The sequence below is a fragment of the Callospermophilus lateralis genome, chromosome 4 (assembly GCF_048772815.1).
Source record: "Callospermophilus lateralis isolate mCalLat2 chromosome 4, mCalLat2.hap1, whole genome shotgun sequence".
Classification (NCBI taxonomy): Eukaryota; Metazoa; Chordata; class Mammalia; order Rodentia; family Sciuridae; genus Callospermophilus; species Callospermophilus lateralis.
In genome coordinates, this window is record NC_135308.1 from 75,757,652 (window position 1) to 75,777,097 (window position 19,446).

At 39.8% G+C, this 19,446-nt stretch overlaps 1 protein-coding gene across 1 annotated transcript in view; it reads right to left on the reverse strand.

The window, feature by feature from the left end:
* Nucleotides 1–206: 206 nt before the first annotated feature.
* The window catches only part of Nanog (Nanog homeobox), a 28,302-nt gene continuing 9,062 nt past the window's right edge, over nt 207–19,446 (reverse strand). The window contains exons 3-6 of the mRNA XM_076855318.1: nt 4,931–5,085; nt 2,493–2,758; nt 1,187–1,273; nt 207–647 (exon numbers count right to left, since the gene is read on the reverse strand). Coding sequence (XP_076711433.1) covers nt 207–647; nt 1,187–1,273; nt 2,493–2,758; nt 4,931–5,085 — 949 coding nt within the window. The remainder of the gene's footprint in view (nt 648–1,186; nt 1,274–2,492; nt 2,759–4,930; nt 5,086–19,446) is intronic.

Here is a 19,446-nt window from a genome sequence, read left to right on the forward strand (position 1 = left end):
AAACAAAAAAAATTGGGCTGTGGTTGTGGCTCAAGTGGTAGAGTGCTCACCTAGCAAGTGTGAGGCACTGGGTTTGGTTCTCAGCACCACATAAAAATAAAATAAACATATTGTATCTCCTAAAACTAAAAAATAAATATTAAAAAAATCCTTCAAGTAAGGAATTGAGCCTCTGCCCAGACCAAAAATGAATCATGTACCCATCCTTACATATTTTCAGACTGCCTGTTAAGAGAGTAATTTAGGAATAAATCCATGGATTGTGGATTACTAAAATACCTATGGCTTTCACCAGTGATTGCCAAGGTGGTCTCCAAATCACTGGCAGGAAAATTTTGTTGGAACTGCATAGAGGGCTGCAGAGATTCCTCTCCATAGTTATAGAATGAATTGTTCCAGGCCTGATTGTTCCAGGCCTGATTGTTCCAGGATTGGGTATACCAGGTCTGAGTATTCCAGGAGTGGTTGCTCCAAGACTGGCTATTCCAAGACTGGCTGCTCCAAGACTGGCTGTTCCAGGTCTGGTTGCTCCAAGTTGGGTTGTTCCAGGTCTGATTGCTCCATGGTGGAAGGTTTCCAGGTGAATTAACCTGGTACCCCTGGTTATAATTAGAGTAGGGACCTGAATATTCAGTGGGTAGTGAGCCCTTTGAAAAGAAAATTATGGATTTAATCTCATGCAAATCAAAGGGAGATCAGAAGAGTAGAGCAAAGGGACCAGGGGGAGAGAAAGGGAAAATACTTGGAAATAATAGTGGCTAAAATTATATTGGGTGCCTGTATGAATATGTAGCAACAAATCCCACCATTATGTACAAGTGTAAGGCACCAAAAAATATGGGAAAAAATAGTGGATTGACTCAAACGGTTTAAGGAAAATAACTAACTGGAATTGTACGCTTCAGAAATGGAATAAAACTAAAAGATCATCAAAAGGAAAGACCAGCCGGGTGTGGTGGCACACACTTATAATGACAGTCCCACGGGCTCAGGAGAGGCTGAGGCAAGAGAATCATGAATTCAGAGCCAGCCTCAGCAAGGCCCTAAGCAACTCAGAGACCCTGTCTCAAAATAAAATACAAAAAAGAATTAGGGATGTGGCTAAGTAGTGAAGCGCCCTGGGTTTAATCCCTAGTACCAAAGGGGGGAAAAAAAAAAGGAAAGACCAGATAAAATTTCCTGTTACCTGAGTCACACTATTGCTATTCTTTGGCCAGTTGTTTTTCTGCCATCTCTTAGATTTCATTCTTTGGTTTTGGAACCAGGTCTTAACCTTCAGAAAAAATAAAAAGGAATTATAAAATACAAGGAATGTATTCAGAAATGGAATAAAACTAAAAGATCATCAAAAGGAAAGATCATAAGACCCGCTATATTTAAAAGACTACTGATCTCCCTGCTCATAGGTTTTGCCAACACTATTAGTTATAGATAACTTGTTTGCAACACCTCATCACCCTATGAGCACAATTATATTTGGCACCAGAGATGGAAAACCGTAAAACATTTGACAACCAAACATCTCCTGGACTTCAATGATGCAAAACACACACACACACACACACACACACACACACACACACAGAGTTGTACACTATTAAGTAGGATGAAGAGCTTTATATAAATTCTTTATTCTTTGGGAGGCAGTATTGGGGATTGAACCCAGTGCCTCTCACATGGTTGGCAAGTGCTCTATTACTAAGCTAAATCCCCAAACCTTTTTATTTTGAGACAAGGTCTTGCTAAATTGCCCAGACTGGCCTTGTACTTACCATTCTCCTGCCTCAGCCTCCTGAGTAACTGGGAATACAAGCCCATGCCACTGTGCCTGGATACAAATTCATTTTCAATATAAGTGAACACAGACATTTAAGGATAGAAGAGGTTAAAGCAATTGGAGAAAGAAAATGGTCAATAAATGTATGAAAAGTGACTGACTTTGTTAGTAAAAAAAATGCACACAGGTAAAGAAAATATAATGAGGGCTGGGGCTGTAGCTCAGTGGGAGAGCATTTGCCTTGCCTGTGTGAGGGACTGGATTCAATACTCAGCACCACATAAAAATAAAGATATTATGTGTCCATCTACAACTAAAAAAATTTTTTTAAAATATAATGAAAAAAAAAATTCCATTTTCATTTTAGAATTAAATTATTTGTAGAGGGGTGCTTTTACATAGTATACATAGAGGTAACCTACCTGTAATCCAGCAACTCAGGCACTAAGGCAGGAGGAGCAAAAGTTCAAGACCAGTCTCAGCACCTTAGCAAGGCCCTAAGCAACTCAGCGAGACTGTCTCAAAATAAAAAATAAAAAGGGCTTTAGATTTGTCTGGGTGATTAAGCACTCCTGGGTTCAATCTCCTGTATCAAATAATTTATGAATACATAAGTAGGGCTGGGGTGGGGAGTATATACTGAGATACATCAGAGAGATGTTAGCCACATTTATCTGTAAATTGGCATTATTTTGCAACAACAAAACAACCCTACCTGTTTGTAGCTAAGGTTCAGATTGCTGGAAAGTTCTTGCATCTGCTGGAGGCTGAGGTATTTTTGTTTCTGAAACCTGTCATTTAGTATACACAGCTGAGTCTGAGAAAACACTGTGCGCATCTTCTGTTTCTTGACCTGGATCTTACTGTCTTCCTTCTTTATTGTGCTTTCCTGTACAGAAGTGGATGGTTTCACTTTGGGACTGGTAGAAGAATCAGGGCTATCCTGAATAAGCAGGTCCATGCAGGATGGAGAGGGAGAGACTGCTGGGAACAAAACAAATTTGATGCTTTTCTCTATAACTCTATAAATATTTTTCAAATACTTAAATATTAAATTTTTTCTTTTCAAAGCACTTTTATAATCATCACAACCTTAGACATAAGGTGAATAAGGAATAATTCTTTTTTTTTTTTTCCTTAACCAACCCTGAACATTTTACCAACCTATGTACAAAACTGCAAAGTATTACAAGTGGATGTGGAAATGTTTCAGTAGTAGAGTGCTTGCCTAGCATGATGAAGTCCTGAGTTCAATCCCCAGTAAAACACACACACACACACACACACACACAGTTTATAAGTATCTGTATTTTATAAATATATTTATTCATTTTGTTGGGGTGCTGAGGATGGAACCCAGAGCCTTGCACACACTAGTCGAGGGCACCACTGAGCTACACTCAGTCATAAACTCAGCAGCCACCTCATTAATTATTTGCATTGAAGTATTCTCAGTGATTCAACACCAATAGTACCCTGTGGTCTTGAAATAAATAGGCCTTAAAACAGCAAAAACGCACACTCTTCTGCTTCTTACATGTAGTTTTTAAAATCTTCAATCAAGCATGAGAAATGGATCATGTCCTAAAATTTAACTATCTACACATTTGTGCATGAAAAACAATGCTTGAGCCAGCGAGCTGCTAGGGAGACTGAGACAGGAGAATTGGGAGTTCAAAGTCAGCCTTAGCAATTGCAAGGCACTAAGCAACTCAGTGAGACCCTGTCTCTAATAAAATAAAAATAAGGCTGGGGATGTGGCTCATTCCCCCCACCCCCATTTCAATCCTTGGTAAAAAACAAAAACAAAAAAACAATGCTCAACTACAGCAGTCATTACACTAGGGTTCTACCACATTGGTAGAATGATTAATTGGCTAGCATGTGCCAGGCCCTGGGCTCCATCCCAGGCAACCCCCCAAAATATATATGTATAGTTATCATTTTCTGTACTTTTCTTTTTTCCACTTTTTTTTTTCGGGGGGGGTCTTACTGGGTATTGAGCCCAGAGATGTTCAATTACACTGAACTACATACGCAGCCCTTTTTTATTTTAAGATAATGTGGTTGTTGTTTTTAATTGCCTAGAATTTATGATCCTCCTGCCTCTGCCTCCCAAGTAGCTGGAATTAATAGGAATGCACCACTCTACCTGGCCTAGGCATATGTTTTAAAGCCCAAATGGATTTTATTTTACTTATTTTTAATATATATTATTTTAGTTGTAGATGGACACAATATCTTTATGTATGTATGGTGGTGCTCAGGATGGAACCCAGTGCCTCACATGTGCGAGGCAAGTACTCTACCACTGAGCCTCAACCCCAGCCCCCCTCCCCTTCGCAAATGGATTTTAAATCTGAGCTCTAGTCACATTCTGTTTGACTGTTAACAAGTTTAAAGTTTTATGAGCTGGGTGCACAGTGGCGTATGCCTGTAATCCCAGTGGCTCCGGGGGCAGTGACAGGAGGATCACAAGTTCAAAGTCAGCCTCAGTGACAGCGAGGTGCAAAAAAACAAACAAACAAAACTTTCATGAAATTATCTTTACCATAAAATTAGGTCAACATTTGTTTGGGATTTAGGACAGTTGAACATAGCAGATGCATCCAAACTTGGAACTGCTCATTAACATCTACACATCCAAAGGTTAAAAGAACCAACCACTACTATGGCAGAAGAAATTCATCTATATAAATCATACACTAATTAGATAATCTCACCTTGACTCGACTTGCCATTTTTGACCAACCAAAAATATGATGCTTATCCCCAAGCTGGGATGTTAGTTCCTTTGGCTAATGAACCATAATTTTTTCTGTAACCAGGTGCCCAACACTGTTTAGGACTTGTACATCTCTTATTTAATTGTGACAACACACTTTTGTTTCCACAATGCCTAAAAGCATATAGGTTTTCAAAAACATACAAACTGCTCAATTCCATGTCCCTCATCTTACTCCATAATTCCTGAGACCTGGGCATAATTGAAAATGTCTCCAAATTACAATTCAAAAGAGAACATCCAAAGGACAATAATGACACCTTTATATGAATGAACTGTAATTCCTCCAGAGGGCAATGGACCCTTAACCCCTTTCCTTTCCTCTCTCCTAAGGAACTTGGCTTTTCAAGGATTAAATCTTTCCTTACCAGTCTCTGTGAGGGGCATCTCAGCAGATGACATTTGAACAGGTGGATAAATTTCCTCGGGACCATTAATCACAGGTATTGGTGAAAAGACCCTAGAATCAGATGCTTCCAAGCAAGGCAAACTTTGCGGAAAAGCCGGATCCATGCTCACGTTCCTCAAAAAGAGGGGAAAAAAAAAAAAAAAAGATAAAAAGAACAAGTCTTTATGACTTAGGTAAAGACCTAAGAAAATGAAGATCTGATAAAAAAAAAAAAAAAAAATATATATATATATATATATATATATATATATATATATATATATCAAGAAGCCAGAATGAAGCCAGTCTCCGCCTCAGCAGGCAACCCAAACCAGTAGAAGTCTAAAACTTTAGTTTCTGGATTTGTAATATAAATTCTATCACCTTTAGACCCGCCCATCCCATCAGCCCCACGCCTCCCCACACCCTAGTGATTCCCTTCAACCAGTCTCACCAAGGCCATTGTAATGCAAAAGTAGCTGTGGAGTAGCTCTGATTGGGTGGGGAACCAGTGGGACCACAAAATCTAGAAACAAATATATATATATAAAATCTGTAAACAAATTCAACCATTAAATACTTTTAGGTTCACAGTGTTTCCACCTTTAAATCAAAGATGCACCTCCAAGTTCTAGAAATTTCAACCTATCTTCATTCTCTCCTTTCATTTACCCTAAAGGGAGAATAAAATATTAAAATGCTTTGCCTAAGGGGATTAGTTGATGTTAAACAAGGTGCTTGTTTACACCACCCACCTTAGTTCCTTCTAGTGTTGTTTAGCTCCTCGAAAGACAAAAAGTCTTTCCTCCAGGACTGTTGGTTTTTAACAAAAACCAGAAGAAAGGACATGTGAACTACTCACATAAGACACTTTAGTATCCTGTTAAACATTTATCTATCTTTATTATGGGAAGTAATTATTTATTTATGTTGTGCTGGGAATTGAACCCAGGGCTTTATGCATGCTAGGCAAGCACTCTACCAACTGAGCTATAGCCCCAGCCCACAGGAAGATTTTAAATTAGTTTTTATATACATGTTACTCGCTAGAATCTTGGTTCATTTACTTTTATGTCTCAATTTCTTCATTTGTAAATAAAGATAAATCACTTTTTGTATTGTTGTAGGAATTAAAGAAGATATACTAGTGATTCATATTTGTCCTCTCAGTGATCTACCTAATGTAATGGTGGCTTGTTCATAGATCCTGTGCTACATGAGGAGCCTGTGCTCCAAACCAAGTTTGAAATGACCATTTTTTTGTGTGATTATCATTTTAATACAGTGAATGTGATAGAATAAAAACACCAGCTTCTTATTTAATCAGGGACATTTCTTGATATAAAATGAGATTTACTGACCTCTAAGCCAGTCCAACTGGAAGGAAGAAGGTATAGAGAAACCTCTCATAGACTTCTTCCCCTTTGACTCTTTCTTTCGTTTTCCCCCTTAGGATGGGAATGTTGTCATGTCCTTCAACACCATCTCCATCCCTACTTTACAATTTTAGGGATGAGGAGTATATTTATCAAACAAAAATTTCAGAATTAAGTCTCAGCACTAACATACTTAAGGACAAAAGTAACAACCTATAGCTTTCCATTTTTTCCCCATTCCTGAATCCAACATTCAAGAAACCTAAGATTTCCTGCTGTTTTCCTGTCTTCCACTCCTCAAAGCAAAACCCAAATATGTATTTTTCTGAGGCATGATTCTAACCCTCCCCTGCAGCTGTAGGACTTGGATCACCACCCAGTACTGCTGGCCTTCCTCCCTCACAGGCTGGTTTTCATTTACAATCAAACGATGATGTCATTTTGTGAGAGTAGGTGTGTGGTTGGGCTCAAACCAAGGAGATATTATACTGTGTAATCTTTTGTCTTTTTAAACTATCACCTTTAGAAAAAAAGTAAGAATAGAGGCCTCAGAGAGAAAATGAATAGAACTGGATGATTTGTGCTTCAAGTAGATGGTCACTGTCTCATTAGAAATAGAATATAATAATAGCATGTGCAAGGGCTCTAGGTTCGATCTCCAGCACAGGGGAAAAAAATCTTTTAAAAGGGAAAAACTTGGGCTGGGGATGTGGCTCAAGCGGTATCGCGCTTGCCTGGCATGCGTGCGGCCCAGGTTCGATCCTCAGCACACATACAAACAAAGATGTTGTGTCCGCCCAAAACTAAAAAATAAATATTAAAATTCTCTCTCTCTCTCTCTCTGTCTCTCTCTCTCTCTCTCTCTCTCTCTCACTTTAAAATAAAAATAAAAGGGAAAAACTTTGGGTTGAGGGTGTAGCTCAGTTGGTAAGTGCTTGTCTCATTTGCACAAGGCCCTGGGTTCAATCCCCAGTACCACAAAAAAAAAAAAAAAAGAGAGAGAGGAAAAACTTGACTTCCTGTTTCTCAATCAGTACAGTTTGGTAAATGGGTGCTGTCAAGGCCACCAAATATCTGAGTTTACCCGCATCTCTCTAAAAGGCAGGCACGGCAGGCACGAGAAGTTTTATTCTTTGCTGAAGCCTCTTTGCATAAGAGCCTGGATGAATGCCCCTGCCCCCATCAGGGTCTCTTTGGGTCTAGGGCGAGTCTCTGGGGTGAAAGATCAAAGACAAGGGGGCTGGTAGCTGGAGGCAGGTTTGCCACATTCTTTATCAAGGACAGCAATTTGAATAAGGTTGAGAAAAATTTCTGAAGCTGTGGGGAGACTTTGCTGGAATGGGTTGTGTGTGTGGAGGAAGAGTATGTTAAAATGAGCTAACAATTGGTAGAGCAGGTCGGAATAGACCAAAAAGTCAGTTGTAAAGTTGTGTGATAAGTACTGAGAAAGAATAAGGTATACAAACTAGGGGAGAAAGTGGGAGTGGGATCAGAAAACTGCTGAAGACTTCAGGTGAGCTGAAAAGATAAAATAGGAAAGAACAGGGAAGGGGATTCCAGAAAGTTAACAAATGAGAGAAAACGATGGGTTCCAATTATTGATGTTTACAAAAAGCTCCAAGGCAAGGATGCAATATAGGAGAGAATCTCAGAGATAACAGGGCAATATGGTACACTCTTGGCTATGGTAAGATATGGTGAGCTCCATTAGTGTCTAGCCCAGTGCTTGATACATGTATATGCATGTTTGATCACTGTGACTTTAATAAATCAGTACAGATGGAGATGTCAAATGAAGTCACTGGAAATTAGGGACAAGAAACCTGAGGCAGAAAGAAGTGACCATGGGTAGTAAAAAGACCGTGTTTTTTTTTTTTGTTTGTTTGTTTTTTGTTTTTTGTTTTTAATTAAATCTCTTATTTATTCTCTCCTGGTATTCCTTCTATTATCCTGCTTCTCTCTCAGTCTCCTCTCTGGTTCTCCCACAGATCCTGCATAATCTAAAAGTAGCCAGGTGCGGTTGCACACACCTATAATCCCAGTGACTTGGGAGGCAAGGTAGGAGGATTGCAAATTCAAAGCCAGCCTCAGCAATTTAGTGAAGGCCTAAGCAATTTAGCGAGACCCTGTCTCAAAGTAAAAAATTAACAGGGCTGGGGATGTTGCTCAGTGGTTAAGCATCCCTGGGTTCAATCTCTAATAACACACACACACACACACACACACACACACTTAAATAAATAAATAAATAAAAGTTAGGTTTTACCAAAACTTAGTTCTCAAACTTTTTCTAAAAATTATTATTATTTGTCTTTTTTTTAGTGTATTATATTCAAACATAACAGTGGGATTTGTTGTTACATATTCACACATGCACACAATATACCTTGGTTATTTCCATTCCCTAGTACCTCTTTTTTCCCTCCTTCCTCCTTGCTCTCATTCCTGCTCCTCTACTGACTGGTCTTCAAACTATTTCTATTCACACTTCTTTGATGACCTTATTCTGTCTTGTCTCTTTTTGGTACTGGGAATGCTTTACCACTGGGCCACATCCCTGCCCTTTTTATTTTTTGAGGCAGCATTTTGCTAAATTACTTAAGGCCTCACTAAATTGTTGAGGCTGGCCTCAGCCTCCAGAGTGAGTCTCTGGAATTATAGTCTAGTCGTGTGCCACTGCTCACAGTTTTGTTCTATGATTTTAAATACATGCTTTTGACTCTAATGTGTAGCTTCATTCCAGGCCTATTCCCAAACTCAAGTCTCATATATATCCACTGCCTACTTAACATGGCCAGTTGGATCTCATCAGAAAATTAATATCTCCAGGGCCAAACTCCTGAAATTCCTGGTAGACAGCCTCTTCTTTGTCCTATTTTCCATGTCAGTGGGCAACAATTCCATCTTTTCAGTTGTCTGGGTCAAGATTTTAATGCCATCTTTGTTGGCTATGTGCCTCATAGCACATAAAATATATTTATTTTTTTACTTACAGGTGAACACAATAGTTTTATTTTATCTTATGTGGTGCTGAGGATCTATCCTAGTGCCTCAAGCATGTTAGGCGAATGCTCTACCTCTGAGTCACAACCCCAGCCCCCAGAATCCAATTTCTAAGAGTTCAATTACTTCTTTCTTTCAATTTTTTTTCTTCCATATGTTTCCTTTTTCCCCCACAGTTGAGTGAATTTTTGACCATCACATGGATCACAAGTTGGTGAAGCAGCAATGTCAAGAAATTGTTATTTTTGTCTTCCTTCCTCCTGCTCCTTTCTCTCTCTCTCTCTCTCTCTCTCTCTCTCTCTCTCTCTCTCTTTCTCTCCAGGGATTGAACCACCTAAGGGGTACTCAACCACTGAGTCATGTCCCCAGCCCTTTTTTTAAAAAAATATTTATTTATTTAGTTAGTTATTGGCAGACACAACATCTTTGTTTGCATGTGGTGCTGAGGATCGAACCCGGGCCGCACGCATGCCAGGCGAGCGCGCTACCACTTGAGCCACATCTCCAGCCCCCCCAGCCCTTTTTTAAAATATTTTTTTTAAAAGACAGGGTCTTGCTGAGTTGCTAAATGCCTGGCTAATCTGCTAAGGCTGGCTTTGAACTTGGAATCTTCCTGCCTCAACCTTCCAAATTACTGGGATCATAGGCGTACGCCACCATGCCCAATTTTGTCTTTTTTCTTTTTTGCAGGGGTGCTCTATCACTGAATACATTCCCAACATTTTTTATTTTTTATTTTGAGACAAGGCCTTGCTAAATTGCTTAGGACCTCACTAAGTTGCAAAGGCTGACCTCAAACTAGGGATCCTCCTGCCTCAGCCTCCTGAGTCACTGGATTATAGGCATGCACCATCATGCCTGTTTGTTTATATATTTATTTATTTCATGTTGGTGGGAATTAAACCCAGGGCTTCAGGCAGATGCACTCTATTTCTGAGCTACATTCCCAACCCTTTTTATTTTGAGATTTTTAAATTTTATTTTGCTAAATTGCCCAGGCTAAACTTGAACCTGTGAATCTCCATCTCAGCATCTAGAATTGTTGGTATTACATTACAGGTGTTTACCACTGTGACTAATATGATTTTTTTTTTTTTTTTTTTTTTTTTGGTACTGGGAATTGAACTCAGGAGTACTCAACCACTGAGCCACATCCTCAATCCTATTTTGTATCTCACTAAGTTGCTTAGTGCCTCACTAAGTTGATGAGGTTGGCTTTGAACTTGTGATCCTCCTGTCTCAGCCTCCAGAGCTGATGGGATTATAGGCATGTGCCACCACCTATTTCTTTCTTTATTTCCTGTGACATAGGAAGTTGGGGGTTTGAGATGACCTGTGTCTCTTGACAAAGAGTAAGTTCACATTTGGCATGTGTGCTAACCCATGCTGGTGCTGACCTTTCCTAAGGATCTCCAAGTCTACTGCCCTATCCAAACCACCATCTATCCTTTTCTTCTCATTTTTCATTTGGATTATTCCAACTTCCCCTACTATTTTTTGTTTGCACCTTCCTTTAATCTGGTACAAATGTATTGACTAGATAAGTTTTTTTTGTTTGTTTTTGTTTTGTTTTTTTGTTTTGGTGGTACTAAGGAGCAAACCCAGCATTGCTCTATCACTGAGGTACATCCCTGCCCTTTTTAAAATATTGAGACAGGGCTTCACTAAATTGTTGAGTGCTGGCCTCAAACTTGCTATCCTTCTGCCTAGGCATCTTGAGTCACTTGGTTTACAGTCGTGCACCAATGAGCATGGCTAGAAGTCTGTTTTGAGTGAGGCACTAAGCAACTCAGTGAGATACAAAATAGGATTGAGGTTGTGGCTCAGCGGTAGAGCACTCTGAGGCCCTGGAATGGATCCTCAGCACCACATAAAAATAAATACATAAAACAAAGGTATTGTGTCCAACTACAACTAAAAAATAAATATTAAAAAAAAAATTCTTGGGCAGGGTGCAGTGGCACATGCCTGTAATCCCAGTGATGGGGTGGGGTGGTGGTGATGGTGGCGGGTAGTGATGGTGGGGGACAGGTGTGGAGGCAGGAGGATTGAAAGTTTAAGGCCGGCATTTAGCAATATAGCAAGGTCCTATGCAATTTAGAAAGATCCTGTCTGAAAGCAAGAAACAAAAAAAATGGAAATAAAAAGGACATGGAACCACAATAATAATAATAATAACAACAACAACAACAACAATAACAACACAGCAACATATGAGGCTGAGGCAGGGAGGCAGGAAGATTAGAAGTTCAAGGTCAGCCTCAGCAATTCAGCATCTCAAAATTAAAAATAAAAAGGACTGGAGTGTGATAAAGATCCCCTGGGTTCAATACCCAGTATCAAAAAAAAAAAAAAAAAAAGTTTCTTCTTAGTAGAGCAAATGCCAGAACATAAACAAGGCCTTGGGTTCAATTACAGTGTTGCGAAAAAGAAAAAGTTCTCCAGGCAAGTCTTTTGCCTGCTGTTGTTTGACAACTACCATTCTAGGACAGAACCAGGCAGAAAGTATTATAAAAAGTATTATTTGTTGATAAAGGAGTGGGCTTAAATGAGAACTAGGGCTTTGTATGCAAATTGAGGGAAAGAGCCATTCACACACACACACACACACACACACACACATGAACGCACATGTTTTTGGTATCAGGGGTGCTTAACCATTAAGCCACATCCCTGTCTTTTTTATTTTTTATATTGAGACAGGGTCTAAGTTACTTAGGAACCACATAAGCTGCTGGGATGACACGTATGCACCATGAGCCAGTTTAATTTTTTTTTTTTTTTCCGGTACTGGGGATTGAACTCAGGAGCAGTTGACCACTGAGCCACATCCCCAGTCCTATTTTGTATTTTATTTATTTATTTATTTAAAAAAGAGAGAGAGAGAAAGAATTTTTTATTTATTGTTTTAGTTTTCGGCAGACACAACATCTTTGTTTGTACGTGGTGCTGAGGATTGAACCTGGGCCGCACACATGCCAGGTGAGTGTGCTACCGCTTGAGCCACATCTCCAGCCCTTGTATTTTATTTAGAGATTGGTTCTCAATGAGTTGCTTAGTGCCTCTCTTTTGCTTTGAACTTGCCTCAGCCTCTGGAGTTGTGGGGATTATAGGCATGCCCCACTGCGCTGGTTAAATACTTTTTAATTGAAATACAAGAACATTTTTCTAGCATACAGGAGGCTCTGGCCTCCATCTCCAGTGCTCAAAAAGGAAAACAAAAATAAAAGCAAAAACAAAAAAAAATCTAAGAATGTCATTTGCTTGAGGTCCCCTAAACTGACAATTCAATGAGTCTTTATAACAATCTTTTCTCTAAGAAATAGATTACTTTCAAATTACCCATATTGTAAAGAGGAACTACTCACAAACACTGCTAATTTAGAAATTAAAAATGGAATCATAATTTATTCTTCACTTTTGTGTGTGTGTGTGTGTGTGTGTGTGTGTGTGGTGCTGGAACCCAGGGCCTTGTGCAAGGTGAACACTATCAACTGAACTATATCCCCAGCCCACTTCACTTATCTTGCTTGTCATCCCTGTAAGCACATACATTTTTCACCCCAAAAGTGTATCAGGGGTTCACTTGATACTTTGACTATATCCCTGTGGATTTGAAATTTATATGTGTGTGTGTGTGTTTTTTTTTTTCTTTTTGCCAATCTTCTTTTCCCTGAACTTCTCCTCCCTGATCTTCCTCCCCCCCCACCCATCTTCTCCTCCCTAATCTCATTTTCTCTGAATCACCTTTATAAAAGACCCCTATTCCTGGGGATGGGCAGAATCATAGCCTGTGGGACAGGAGTCACCTGTGTTTCTCCTTTGCTAGCAAAGCATAAACCTTCTTTTTCCTTTTCCTCAAAACCGTGTCCTTGTTATTGGATTGGCATCTAGGACAAGGACCTTTTTTTCCTGCACTGGGGATGGAACCTAGGAGCACTCTACTGCAGAGCTACTTCTCTGGCTCTATTTTTTGAGACAGGGTCTCACTAAATTGCTGAGGCTGACTCTGAACTCCCAATCCTGCCTCAGTCTGGGATTACAGGTATGTGCCACCACACCCTGCAAAAGGACCTCTTTATTTTGAAAAAAATTTTTAAACTTCATTATTGAGCAATATGATAGACCTTCACACGTGTACCATTTCATTTAAGTAATTGAAATATAGCTACTCTTTTATTAAAGATCTTACTGTGAGTACAATTTTGAAATCCAATAAGATTCACCTGACATAAAAATATGAGACACCACTGACTCTGTTTCCCACCACCCCAGTCTTTACTTCAAAATAAAATTTAGAAAGGCCTGGGGATATACCTCATGATCCACAGTACTGAAATTAATTAATCAATGATTTCTTAGAGCTAAAACACTTATAAAATTGTTGAATTACCAGGGCTCTCAAACAATAACAAGAAGAAACCCCTAAATTCAGGACTTGTGGGTCACTTTGGATTTGTTAGATCTTTAATTAAAGGCCTTTAACATTCAAAGACTGAATTATTATTTTTATTGTACCAAATTCCAAGGTCTCCAGGAGGGAAGTTGAGAAGGGTAAAAGGTCAAATTGAATTGTCAAGAGCCCTGGCCTGAGCAACCCTGTTTTTACAAAAATATGTATTATTCTCTCTTTTCCACCCTACCCTCAGGGGATCTTTGACCCAAAGTAAAAAAGGACTTTTTTCACTTCTGCTAAGTCTAGCTTCCAGGAATCAGAGGAGTACCAAGAAATGCCTATCAAAGTTTAACAAAAACAAAAACTGAAACTGCTCTGAAACAGTATGCCATTGGCACAGAAGAAAATAATTTCCTTAGTTGCTCTGTAGATGTTAGAAAAAGAGGAAGAGCTTAGATTGCAGTTCTTAGGAATTGGGTAAAGTGAAGTGAAGGTGAAGATGGTAATAGCATTTGGGGAAAGTAAAGGAAAAATCTAGCACTATGCTAATTCTATTTATTTATTTAGCAGTACTGGAGATTAAACTCAGTGCTGCTCTACCACTGAACTACATCCCCAACCCTTTTTATTTTGAGATAGGGTCTTGGAAAATTGCCTAGGCTAGCCTTGAATGTGTGATCTTCATGCCTCTGCCTCTTGGCAGATTATTCTATCTTGACTTCAGCTGCTGCTGTAATTAGCTGTAATAGGACAACACAAAGCTGTTGACCCTAGTTATATTGTATCTAAATATTATACTTAGGTGCTGGGAGTGTAGCTCAGTGGTATAGGGCTGGCCTAGCATACTCAAGGCCTTGAGTTTAGTTCAGTCACCACTGAAAGAAATGTTAAAATATTTCAGACTGAGTGCAGTGGTGCACATCCATAATCTCAGTGCCTTGGGAGGTTGAAGTATTAGGTAGTAGCTAGCAATGAGCAGTGAAATACATGGCAAGATCGCAGGTTTACTGTTAGTTTTTTGTTTTTTCCCCTTTGGTATTGGGGATTGAACTCAGGGGCACTCAACCACTGAGCCACATGCCCATCCCTTTTTTGTATTTTATTTAGAAACAGAGTTTCACTGAGTTGCTTAGTGCCTCACTTTTCCTAAGGCTGGCTTTGAACTCGTGATCCTGCCTCAACCTCCCGAGCCGCTGGGGTTACAGGCCTGTGCCACCATGCCTGGACTAAGTTTTCTAAGTTACTGCCAAGACAAATGAATAAATAATTTGTAGCAGATAACCTGTAGAAAAACATCAGTATAAAAACCTTGAGGATAAACAGACAAAAGTAAAAGAGGTAATGGGTAGGGGATGCCTCAGGAAAGAAGGATTGATTTATGGGACTAACTCTTTTTCTTTTTTAATTTTAATATTTATTTACTTTTTAATTTTCGGCGGACACAACATCTTTGTTTGTATGTAGTGCTGAGGATCGAACCCAGGCTGCACGCATGCCAGGCGAGCGCGCTACCGCTTGAGCCACATCCCCAGCCCATGGGACTAACTCTTAACAGGACCCATAAAGGTCAAGATAAAACTTGGTGCCAAGGGTCTCCCACTAGCTCAGAAGTGTGTGTATGTGCGGGGGGAGTAATTCTTTAGTGATGCTACCTTCTGATTGCTTATTGACCCCAATGCCCACACTAACATGGAATTAACTTGTAGATGAAGCTCCCTAGTAGGATGGCCTCCCTGACAGTTCCAAAGAGGACCAACTAAGGTCAAAAACTCTACCACCCAAAGGGCTGGAGTTGTGTCTCAGTGGTAGAGCACTTGCCTGGCATGTGTGAAGCCCTGGATTTGATCTTCAGCACCACATATAAATAAATAAAGTAAAAGATCCATTGACAACTAAAAGCTAAAAAAAAAGAACAAGAACTCTACCTCCCAACTTAATGGAGGAATTGAACACCTGATTGGCAAAGCGTACAGAAAGTGGACCTCAGTTTCTCCTGGTAGACCTCAAATGGTAATAAATTTGGAGAGAACATGTTTCCTTTGTCTTTCTTTGCTTGGAGATAGCCCATACTCCCTAGAGAGTGCTCCCAGTTTGACTCTCATGTTGCTTTTAGTTTAATTTCACCTCACCTCACTTCCACTCTACTGTTACTTGTAATAAAGTTTGAACTGATTGGTTTAGGCCATGAGGGGTGTACGTGCTAAACTACATGGTTTCCCAACATGTTATCAACCACCATAAATTACTTGGGGGTCATTTGTCATTCCAGGTATTTTCCCTGTCTCATGCTGATTGGAGGTTGCTAGAGGGGTTGCTATGGGTCTTCACCTAGCCTAACTGAGGCGGGAGACCTGGCGCCTCAGACCTCTCCTGTTATTTACAGACAAACAACTCAGCAGGGTGGGTATGTGGGACAAGAGTCACGCCCCCTTCCTTAGGACAGGCCTTGAGGTAGAAGCTGCTGTTATTTATTTATTTTAAAAAATGGAGTCACATTAGTTTCTCAATAGAATTCAAAGCTAGGGCACACAACATGCAGTTGAAAAGAAAATTCAAGTTAGGTCAGGTTGTGCCTGTAATCCCAGCTGCTCAGGAGGTTGAACCAGGAAGATCTCTTGAGTCCAGGAGTTCAAGGCTAGCTTGGGCAATACAGCAAGACCTGATCTCTAAAATTCTACTTTTTAAATAAGTAAGTAACAGGAAACTCACATTAAAGGAAACATTTAGGCCAGAAGAGGTGGTCCATGCCTGTTATCCCAGCCACTTGGAAGGCTGAGGTAGGAGGATCATAAATTCAAAGCCAGAAATTTAGTGAGGCCCTAAGCAACTTATACCCTTAGCCAGTTAGTGATTTCTCAAAATGAAAAATAAAAAGGGAAGATCATGTGTTCAAAGCCAGTTTTAGCAACTTAGTAAGGCACTGAGCAACTCAGTGAAACCCTTTCTCTAGATAAAATATAAAAATAAGGGTTGGGGATAAACACTCCTGGGTTTAACCCCGGTATCAAAAAACAAACAAAAAAACAAAGACCCCAAAACGGAAACATTTTTCTTTAAATTGAAATGCTTTCACCAGTGAACAAATCAATGAATTTAGAACAGCTTCAATTAATTTTTACTGGATACATTCAATTCATGTAGCCACTATCCACGTGAAGACTGAGGGCATTTCCTGTGGCCCAGTGGGCTGGCTTGCCTTTTTTGTTAAGGCCCCCAAATCTAAAAATCCAATGTTCCTTAGAACTCCAAAAACCATGAAGATATTTGTATAATGTGAATGTTCATGAAAGGCTGACCTAAGCAGAGGAGGGTTTTAATAATCAAGTGGGTAGGATGACTGTCTTATGGGTCCAGTGAGATTCTCTCCCCAACCTCTCCAGTTATTGCCCAATGGACTCATGATCAGAGTGGCCATGATGGAGGAATAGAGATTATGCTCGGCAAACTCAACAGCATGGACTTGAACTCACTAGGACTGACTTGGCCACAAACTGCTAAGCCCCAAACTATAAGCAGCAGAGACCAACAGGGATGGGGATGCAGCTTGCTGCTTTCCATACAAGAGGCCCTGGGTTCGATCCCCGGTATAAGGGAAAAAATATATGGAAGCATACACCTATAATTCCAATGACTCAGGTGAATGAGGCAGGAGAATCACAAGTTCCAGGCCAGCTTGTTACTAAGCAATTTAGCAACACCTTGTTACAATTTTTCTTTTTGATACCAAGGATTGAACTCAGGGGCACTCAAACACTGAGCCATGTCTTCAGCTCTATTTTGTATTTTATTTAGAGACAGGGTCTCACTGAGTTGCTTAGCATCTTGCTTTTTCTGAGGCTGACTTTGAACTCCTCCTGTTTCAGACTCCTGAGTAGCTGGGATTACAGGCTTGTGCTACTGTGCCCAGCCCCTGTCAAAATTTTTTTTTAGGGCTGGGGATGTGGCTCAGGCGGTAGCATGCTCGCCTGGCATGTGTGCGGCCCGGGTTGGATCCTCAGCACCACATACAAAGATGTTGTGTCCGCCGAGAACTAAAAAATAAATATTAAAAAATTCTCTCTCTCTCTCTTTATAAAAATATTTTTTTTTTTTTTTTTAAATGAAAAGGATTGGGAATGTGGCTCAGTGGCAAAGCACTCTGGATTCAATACCTGGTACCAAAAAGAAACAACAACAACAACAACAAAAATACATATAAACAAAAACCAAAAAGGGTTTGGGATATAGCTCAATGGTAGAGTGCCTCTGTTTTAAATCCAGTATCAGTGGCTGTGACTCAGCGGTAGTGCACTTTGTGTGAGGCACTGGGTTCGATTCTCAGTGATACCACTGGTTATCATGAGTTCTCCTGCCTTACATGTTGAAATTTGAACCTTAGAGAAGCACACTGAGGCAAGCATATAAAGCAGAGTTTATTTAAAAAGGGCTAACATAGACTTCTCCCTGGAGGGAGAAGCGGGCCATAGCTGATATCCCCAGAAGCAAGGTGTTCGGCCCTTTTTATGTCCTAGGCTTCCTTTGTTTTCCTGCTCTCTCCCCCTTATTTTTCTCCTTCCTGCCTATGTGACTAGCCCCAGGAATGCTCACTAGACCCAGGAATGCTCCATGGGATGGTAAAAAGGTGGGAAACAGGAGGGCTGAAGGGGGAAGGGCAGGATGGTGCAGCCCAGGACACATTAACTAACAACTTTATAGCTCCCAGTGGGGAAGGGCAATTCCTGGGACAGGTTACTTTGGCAACAGGTTGGAGTAGGGGCAGGTTCTTGATAAGGGTGAAGGAAGAGCTCTGAAGGAATTATCATTTCAGTCCTTCAGGGGACTGTCTGCAACTTCCCGGACTCACTCAAATTGGTCTCCTTGATCACCTGACTCAATTTACCTATCTATACTGACTGCCTGTCTAATTCTGGCTTCATCAGCACAGCATATAAATAAATAAAATAAAGGTCTACCAATAATTAAATTTTTTTAAATTATTATTTTTTAAATTTCAGTATCACCCAAATAAATATGCATATTTATATATTACATATATTTATATACATATTGAGTATAGATGTTAGAAGGGTTAATACATATGAATTATGAAAAATCATATCTATGTCTAAATCTCTGATGGAATTGGGGAGTGACCAGAGCAGTGGGAGATAACTATGATCTTAAGTTTCTTCTTTTTTTTTATATTTATTTTTTAGTCATAGTTGGACACAATACATTTATTTTATTTTATTTTTATGTGGTGCTGAGGATCGAACCCAGGGCCTCTCATGTGCTAGGCAAGCACTCTACCGCTGAACCACAACCCCAGCCCCTAAGTTTTGTTTTTCTCTGATGTTGGGGATTGAACTCAAGGGCATCGAGCTACATCTCAGTCTTTTTAAATTTTTTATTTTGAGACAGGGTGTTGCTAACTTGCTAAGGGTTGCTGTAGCTGACCTCAAGTTTGAGATCCTCCTGTCTTAGCCTCCTGAGTTGCTGAACTCATAGGTGTGTGCCACTGAGCCTGGTTCTAAAATTTCCTTTTCAATAATTTTCCATACTCTTATTTGACCCCTAATTTATTTTATCAGTCATTATCTTTTATTTATTTATTTATTTATTTTTATTGGTTATTCAAAACATTACAAAGATTGCAGAATCACATCGGTTACACATCCACATTTTTACATAATACCATAATAGTAACTGTTGTATTCTGCTACCTTTCCTATCCTCTACTAT